The sequence below is a fragment of the Microtus oregoni genome, unplaced genomic scaffold, assembly GCF_018167655.1.
Source record: "Microtus oregoni isolate MIOR12 unplaced genomic scaffold, Mior012 000002F_ref0000024, whole genome shotgun sequence".
Lineage (NCBI taxonomy): Eukaryota > Metazoa > Chordata > Mammalia > Rodentia > Cricetidae > Microtus > Microtus oregoni.
The window spans coordinates 52,332,021-52,341,433 of NW_024543061.1; the positions used below are offsets into that span (position 1 = coordinate 52,332,021).

The window sequence follows — 9,413 nt, forward strand, 5'->3', positions numbered from 1 at the left end:
CAACAGCAACAACAGAGGGATTTTGATATGCTTTGATTCCTAGTATCTGACATTTAGTAGGGCAACAAATGAGGATAATAAAAAGTGGTTCATCTGACCCACCCTCCCATCCATACTCAAATTCACCCTTCATTGACCACCTCCATGCACTTTCTCTTGCTTTGGGTTCAGATGATCCTTTTCACCAGGAAGCCATCCGGGTTCAAGGCAGCTCAACCTCATCAAGAAAATCAGCTATCCTTCACACACTGTCTCAAGCAGATGTCATAGCCATTTTCACTACTATTATTCAAGTCCCGTCAGAAGTGAGTCTGTTTCTTATCTGTGCCCCTCACAAAGAGGAAAGAAACACTTGGCGAATTTTCACTAATGGTTTCTTGATTACTGCTTCATCCCCTTGTTTCCCCATTATTCATTCTATTGTGGTCTGCAAGCATAGTGAGCTGATACCAGAAGTTGCTACTCCGTTATTGACTGCCCTCCAATGTGAGGCTGGTCTGTGACTCATGCAATTTTCCTGCCACATTTGACAGAAAAGCAAAACTACTTCCTGGTGATATAGGTCGACCCTTACCTGAATATACAACAAGAAGTGAACTGATAGCTTGCAGCTGTTTTGTATAGTCAGTATCTATGAGGACTGACATCCAACACTTCTCAAATAGCTATTTTCTTGGATAAATTGGGTAGACAGACAGAAACACAGATTTTGGAGATTTTGCAACTGGATTAGTGTTAATGGTGTTTGGAACTATAGCCTTAATTTCCTGATTGATTATATTCTCACCCTGCTAAGCTCTTACATCAAGAAGTTCAGCTAGAGCCAGCAAGATTGCTCAGTGAGTTAAAGCACATACTGCCAAGACTGAACAACTGAGTCTGAGACTTGGTAGAAGGAGTGGACATTTTCCACATGTTTTGCTCTAACGTCCACAAGTAGGCTGTGTCATCTATACATACAGTCACACAGATACAAACATATGCACAATCACAGACATAGATATACAGACATACATACAGACATACAGACATGCACATATGTACACAGACTCATACATACATGCAGATATACATACACACAGGGACAAACAGAGACTTACACACAGAGAGATGTACAAAGACACAGACAGATACACACATCACTAAGCAATACACAAAATAAAAATTTTAGAAGACAGAGGTCCAGCTAATCAACCTAAGAACAATTAGTGTACCTTCACAACTGGGTTGCCGTGACTATGACTGGCTCATCTTTCACTCATCATGTTCTGCATTCTTGCTCAGATTTTGCATCTTTTGATATGAATATTGTGCTAATATAATCAATTGAAAGAATTTAGGAGAAATCGATACACAGGACTCTGATTAGCTTTTCATCAGATCTGGAATGAGAATTATCAGTTGAAGGTGTCATCTATTTATCTTTATGACTTTAAACGATGTTTCTTTTATGAGTATCAAACATATATTGAAAAATGAAATATTGCTAATACCTAAAATAGAGCCTAACACAAGACATACTTGGTACATTCTTTTGTTGTCTAGCTAAGTAAAAAAATGAACTTTTACATAAAACGCAGAAATCTGTCTGCTGAGATAACAGCCCAGGGTGCCTAAGTTTCTTACCTTTTCCAATTCATAGCTGAAGTCAACAACTTTCACTCAGTCTGCTTTGCTATTTTATAGTATATGTGGGATTGATTATCATGTTAAAGTGCTGGAAAGCCCTGCACAGACCTGTGCATGCGTGTGGGAAACTGTCTCAGGTAAACCTAGAAAAGAAGTTGCTGAATCACAGGCCCACATACTCAGACTGTTATATAGCATTTCCAACGTGTTAGACTTCTGAGGCAGCTTAAAGAGAAGGGAGGCAGAAACGAGATCAGCCTGACTTCAGCAGTCAGACTGTGTAGGTCAGCTGGACAGGGCAGACACAGCAGACAAGGGGCATCTGCCAAGGGAATGAGGATACTTGGGGCTTATGTAGGAAGTTTGAGGAAAAGAAAATTAAGTACAACTGCTGGAGTAACAGGCAAGCCTACAGCTTCTCCCTTCTGGAGTTTGTTGTCCAGATGAGAAACTACAGTGCTCGCACTATAAGGATTGAGCTCATAGTGGGCTACTGAACTTGGCAACGGCAGTGATGGGGAAAGGGCTGGAGTCTTAATATAGGGCCTTGGTCATGGTCCTGCAGAGTTTCCTCAAGGTTTCTTATATACTACATTTTTTTTTTCTAAAAGATTGCGCTAATTTACAACCCTACCATTGTACGAAGAATTTCTTCTTTATTTATTCCCTCACCAATATTTGAAATTGATTCAATTTCTTTTGTCATTCTTTAAGAACAAATTGCTAATTGTTTGAACTTATATTACTGTAATGGTAAAGATTTTTTTTTTGCTTTTTGTATTTTTTTCATCCATATTTTTTTGCTCTTTGTATTTTTATCTAAAAATTAACTTATTGAAATTTTAATCTTTTTCCCAAAAATTAGATTGTCTCTGAATCATTTATTTGAATTATTAAAAATTAGGAGTTACCAGTCTGGGTTTTATTTTTTAGTCAAGTGCATAAGAAACATGTTTTTCTTGGCTTATACCTTAAAAGTATAAGCCAAAAATAAAATTTTTGTGAGGCAAAAGTTTGGACAGTGGGCAGTGAGATGGCTCAGGGGTAAAAGCTGCTTGCAGCCAAACCTGACCCAGTTCCATCCCTGAGTCCCACATGGTGCAACAAGAAAACCAACTCCCTCCAGCTGTCCTCTGACCTGCACAGGTATGCCCTGGCTCAGGCCTTCCTTCCCTCCTCACATAAATGAGTGTAATTAGAAAGCAAATCCTGGAGAAAATGATATTCAAATTAAAATGGAATTAGCCCACTAAGGTTAATGCCAAATTAAGAGTAAGTTTTAACAAAATAAGAATGATGTCAGATGTCTAATCTTTCTGAAGTTGAAAACGATCATTAACGAAGTGTTGTAGAAGTCAGTGTCCTAAATACTTTCTCAGGGAAAACATCAGCTCTCTGAAGCATCTGAATTTGAGAACAATCAATAACGATTTCTCTAAAATTTTTAATATGAACAATAAAATCTATTCCTGTTATTTCTAGGGCTGGGCAGATTGCTCAGCGGTTAAAAGCACTCACTGTTCAGTTCCCAGCACCTACATCATGTCTCATAACCATTCATAACTCCAGTTCCAGGGGAGTCTGACACCCTATGTGACCTCCTTAAAAAGCACCAGGAAGCTATATGATACATGCAGACAAAACACTCATACACATAAAATAAATAAATCACTTTTTAAAATTTCATTCTCTTCCCATTCTTAAGAACAAACAAACAACAAAAACAAAAACTCTAGCTTTGAAAGGAAAGAAATTTATAGCCTTTTCAAAATAAAAGCAGATCTCTTAAGCAACTTTTTTTCTGCACAACTATTTTGAGCTAGGCAATTCTCTTTCCTGGACCATAAACTACATTGCTATTCAAATAAATAGAATTATCAGCCTGCAGGCACTTCTTTTATTTACTCATGAGGCCAGGATGGTTTAAAAATAAACACTATAATACATTGGACTTTACTGTGATAAAGGACAGAAATTGCCATTCTAGGGGCTGCATAAACTTCATTATAACCTTGCTGCAACGCTCCAAAGCAATTCTGCAAAAAAAAAAAAAAGCATATATTGAGGCTTATCCTTTGTAGAGAAATTTGTAACCTAAAAATACATTTATATATTTTATTCCCCAGTGAGAGACTGGGATAATCCTGACATCCATGCTATCAACAGTTCACAGGATCTGAATTACTGTCCTCATTTTTAAAAAGTCTCTAAAAAGTTTAGCCTCATGGCAGAGGACTCATGTAAGTGATGGGACAGTATCAGAACCCAGGCAGGTGAGACCCAAGCAGCAGGTACTTTCCACCACTGTCCTGGAAGGCTGGTCCCTCTGAGCACTATGTCCCTCCCATCTACAACGGATAATACAAATTATATCTCTAGCTTTCTGAAAACGCAAGAAGATAATTCCCAAAAGGCTTTAGTGAGTTCTAATTTTCATTTGTTCCCGTGTTTTGTTGTTGTTGTTAACTCAGGGTCTCACCTAGCCTAGGCTGGCCTCGAACTTGCTGTGGAACTGAGAATAAACTTGAACTCCCGGGATGACGGGCCTGGAACACCATGCCTTGTTTAGACTGTGCTAAGGGTGGGGCACAACTGAGTAATATTCCTAGTCCTTATTTCCAATTTTGCTTTATTTTTATATGTGTTTATTTGTTTGTAAGTTTATGTGTGGGCCTGAGGCACATGTGTGGGAGTCACAGGAAAACTTGCCAGAGTCAGCCCTCTCCTTTCACCACGTGGGTTGCACTCACCTTGTGGGGAGGCTTTGTGGCAAGCATCTTTCCTACTGAATTATCTCACAGCTCAAAGTAACTAAAGTTTTTTTTTTTTTAAAAAAAAAAAAGCAGCTAGATTTTGTTTTTAACTTAATCCAAACCAGTGTTCACTACATCACAGAAACAATATTTTCTAAGCTATTATTTCAGTAAAAATTCTTTACTGACTGGTTTATATTGTAACCTATTTGAGGAAATTTAATTATTTCTTTTCCACTGGAAGAGTCTGCTTACACGGAATCCAGTCTTAATTAACCACACAATAGAGGTGTCTCTGGTATTTAGGTCAGCTCAGGCTTCTGGGGGTTTTGTTTGTTTTCGTTCCCTTTGGTCTGGAGGGTAATTAGCTCCTTGGCATTTGACAAGGCACACTGTCACAATGACTTCTCTGTGTCAACTGAGGTTGACTGGCTATGACATTGTAAATGAGGTTTGGAGTCAGGAAGCATCTTTAGAAAGATTCCCTCAGGGGGATGGGGTGGCTGGAGATGTGGTGCAACTGGTAGATTGCTGGCTCAGCAATGTTCCAAGTCCTGGATTCGAGTCTCAGCCTTACATTAAAGTATATGGTGGCACACACCTGTAATCTCAGCACATGGGAGGTTCAGCAAGATGATCAGAAGTTCAAGGTCATTCTTGGCCACGTGGAACGTTTAGGGGTAACCTGGAATGCAAAAGACCCTGTCTCAGACAACCAAATAAACAAACAAACTATAAAGGAAGTTCTTTTTCTTCCTTATACCCCAAACAAGAAAGTTGTTGAAGGCAATAGATGCTGTAAGAGCCATGTTCTTAGGGGACTTGGGATCGACTGAGGCTAAGTCCATTTGTTCATTAAACGGCAATGCATCATGATTAGAGTTTTCAAGGAACTCTCACTTTCATATAATTTTATTTTATTTTAATTTTATCTATTGAACACAATATACCTTAACAGAGAAATGAGCCTTCCAATCTGAAATTGTTTGGCAGGTACACTGAATTTCTCCATAAAGTGAGATTAAAATTCATAGGCTGTGAGAAGTACCTTGAAAAATGATGTTTGTATATGTTCTTAGAATATAGCAAATCCAAAGGCCAGTTACAAGCTCTTAGCACACTAACAATTTTGTGCCTCGAAATTTACACAAGGTCCTGCTTAAAGTTCTGGAGAAATTCTTGCTACTGTGCCGTGTTCCACAGTAGAATAATCTAAGTAGAATAAACAAATAAGCCACTGTCAATTGTACATGACAAAGATTCTGTGCCTAATGGAAACTGATGCAACGTGACTAAGATTGAATGAGCCAAGAACCCATTTACTTCATGGACATGATGTTATATAGAACTGAGAACCAGAACCTAAAGCAGGTATATAATGACATCTTAGAGTTTGTTTCCATCATGAGCACAGAGAAAAAAACGACCTTTCAGCTCGGTGTGTAGCCATGTGCCCGCCTTCAAAGAACCAATGGGTGTGTATTTACTCGATGCATAAGCAGAGGAAAGAGTTCCAGGTCACTGAATGAAACATAAGTTGTCATGCATCTGCGGAAACAAATGTAGAGTGTTAGTGTTTAGACATCTAGAGTTTCCAGGTGTGCTTTTAACATAAATGGAAATTGTCGTGAAGATGATTTATGTATTGCTGATGAGACTGGCAAAGAGGTGGCTAGTTGCTTGATACTGTGAGTGCTAACTTGTAGCTGGACTCTGCTCGCTGACCTAAATGAGTTCCAATGACCCAGGACAGCCCCCTCCCAGCAGTAATTTTCTTTATGACAAGACTCAGGAGATGACCACATGATGAAAATCTCTACTTCACCAGATGACCCTAGAAGCTTAGGGCTGGCTAATTAGAAAACACAGCAACCAAGGATAAATCTAGTGACCTTTCAGGTCCCAAAAGAGGGAGGTTGGAGGCATGTCAAAGAAATGAATCCAGGTAAGTTATATATCACTGGCAGGTCCATCTTAGTGGAGGAAAAAAAGCATAAAAACAAATGAGAAATGCCAAAGTATGTGTGTATTCCTCAACAATGTCTCATTCCATCTTGACTTGGTACCAGAAATCATCTGAGCTCTTTCTTTGAACACAAGGTTATCACCACAATTGACTTTCTGCCTTCTCTTTCCCTCCAGGCCCTGCTGCAAAAAAGAAGTATGTCAGTTATAATAACCTGGTTATCTAACCTGTTCCATCCCATGGAACCACGGAGGAGGAAGATCCTCAGTTATTCCGTCACCCAACTGGCATAGGACTCTTTTAGTCCTGCCCGCTACCCATCTCTGGAGGACCTTCTTCAGCTGGGAGACCAACGTTAGAGGATCCACACATCCTAAACAGCTGCTTAATGAGACACCTTTACTTTCTCTTGGCTTAAGAAGTCATTGGCATCAGCACTGCCATCTAGGCTACAATTCTGGACTCCCTCAGCAAAGGGAGACTTGAGACTCAAGTCCCACCTGGCTCTTTTGGATGACCCGCTGAGAGCCTCAGGACTGATTTTTGGGGCTGACTTGTCTTTCTACGTATGTACTTCCAGGATGCAAGGTTTTGAAATTTTCTGTACAGTTTGTGAGGACCTTTGCACTTTGCCACCCAATGTCGTACCTAGGTTCACTGTTTGTTTTTGAATGCCCTGTTTTCACAGAACCTTATCCTCTCAGATGGTGGAATCTTTGGGAAAAAAAAATAAAACAACTAATTTAAAGGAAAAAAATCTCGGCAGACATAAGAGAACACACAAACCCCACACACATCTGTAATTGACTGTATGGTTATGATTCTAGTACCATGGAAAATCATGTTATTTTTTTTTAAAGATACACACAAAAAGATATTTAAAGACCAAAAACTGTGCTGAGAAGATATGCCCCACCTATCTTTGGTACACGGTAGGTGATGTGATGTTAAAGAAAAGCATTGGCTAGATGGCATTGAGGTCTTGATCTTCAGAATGCATGCCAGTAATGTATTTTACAGTACATGTTTATAATTTATGTTTAATATTTGTATTTGTGTTCTCTTTTGTTATTTTACTTAGGGTATATGGATATTTTGCAATAATTTTAATGATTATTAAGCTATTTGATGGAAAGAATATGGATTTTTCATGTCTTGAGGTTTTGTTCATGCCCCCTATGACTGACCAATGTGATAAGGACTTTAAAAAAGAAGCATGTACGTTTTTTACTGTTTGTAATAAGTACTTTCGTTTATCTTGCTGCTTATGTGTCAATTTAGTGGAAAAAATATCCCTTGCTGAAAAAAAAAATTCCCTTTCCATTCTCTTCCAGTTCTGTGGTATTGTCTAAGAATGTATCAATAAAATACTTTGGTTAACTTTTCTATTTTCTGTCGTAAGTACTTTAGTTGCCCCTCCCACTTGTTTACAGTTTGTTTGAAACCCTGAGCTATAGAAGATTAGTGACAGCTCAAGTCCTAAGCTTCCAAGTGCATTGATTCTGAAGTGCCTAGCGAAACCTAGATGCTCTCCTGGAAAAGGGAGAGTCACAAAAGCCAAGCATTCTTTCTCTCTATATCTGAAACTCAAGCCATAAATATCCTTGTATATGTCAGGCAGTGGTGGTGCACACGTTTAAGCCCAGAACTTGGGAGGCAGAGGCAGGATGATCTCTGTGAGTTCGAGGCTGCCAGCCTGATATACAGAGTAAGTTTAGGGGCATCCAGGACTACCACACAGAGAAACCCTGCCTTTAAAAAACAAAACAAAAATTCTCATCTGTTAACTCAACAAGTTGTCTATCAAAAACAAATAACAAAGAAGAAAAGAAAAAGAAATATTTGCTTACAGATGCAGCCCTCTATAAAATTCATTAAAAAGATAAACATTTCTACAAAACCAAACTGAAAGGACATAGGGCATAGGAACAATAACTGAAACATGGACTTGCTTTTGCAAACAAATATGGTGGTGATGTTGATTGAAGCAAGATTAAGAGTCTGGATTCCATAGTCTCTAGAAGAAAATGAAAAGAAAGAAAACACTCTGAAGGAACCACTCACAGCGGTATGCATGCCAAAGAACATACCATGACCTCCTTGTGCAGAGTGACATTGGTACGTAGCACTCCCTGTAGGCTCCCAAATCCAAGGTGTATTCACATGCTCCCTGGCTAGGAAAGAGGGAGATAGCTCAGATAATAAAGTACTTGCTGTAGTGATGAGACTAGCAGGCCTGCTTTTCGTCTCACCTGGCTAACTTTACACTCAAAATAACAACACACAAATTGTATTCTTTTAAACACTGCCTGGCCCATTATATCTAGCCTCTTCTTGGCTAACTCTCATATTTTGATTAACCCATTTCTATTAATGTGTGTATCACCATGGGGTGGTGGCTTACCGGGAAAAATTCTAGCCTATATCCGTCTCGGGTCTAAGAATCATGACATCTGACTCACTTCCCTTCTTTCCAGCATTCCGTTTTGTCTCTTCTATTCACCTATGTTCTGACCTATCAGGCCAAGCAGTTTCTTTATTAATTAACCAATGAAAGAAACACATAGAAAAAGACCCAGCTACATCAACTTGCCACACAAGCATGAAGGCCCAAGCCTGATCCCCCAAAGCCATGTTAACAAAAAGTCAGACACAGTTGTGTGTACTTACCACTCCAGCAGTAGAAGGGTGGAAACTAACAGATCCCTCATGCTTCCGAGAAGCCAACCAAGCCTGATAAGTGACCTCCTGAACAACCCTGACTCAGAAAAACAGAAATAATACTCAAGTTGACCACAGACACATAGGGGGAGGGTCACATATACACACAAAACATTGGTTGGATGGATAGATTAGATGATAGATAGATAGATAGATAGATAGACGATAGATAGATAGATAGATAGATAGATAGACGATAGATAAATAGATAAAAATATTCTCTGGTGGATATAGTTTTCACTCATTTCTACAGTGCAAAATAAAACTGTCATATTATTTCTAACTTCAGTTTCTGTTGTGGTCTTCCTCTAGTCGATTGTAAACAATGCTTTTGCAGAGACTCC

At 39.0% G+C, this 9,413-nt stretch overlaps 1 protein-coding gene across 3 annotated transcripts in view; it reads left to right on the plus strand.

Moving 5' to 3' along the window:
* Grm7 (glutamate metabotropic receptor 7) overlaps positions 1-7,695 on the plus strand; it is a 902,923-nt gene extending 895,228 nt beyond the window's left edge. For all 3 annotated transcript variants that reach the window (XM_041633580.1, XM_041633594.1, XM_041633599.1), the window contains one exon: positions 6,525-7,695. Coding sequence is in view for 1 of the 3 variants with exons in the window: in XM_041633594.1 (XP_041489528.1) it covers positions 6,525-6,574 (50 nt within the window). In the remaining 2 variants the exon portion in view is untranslated. The remainder of the gene's footprint in view (positions 1-6,524) is intronic.
* The last annotated feature ends 1,718 nt before the right edge of the window (positions 7,696-9,413 follow it).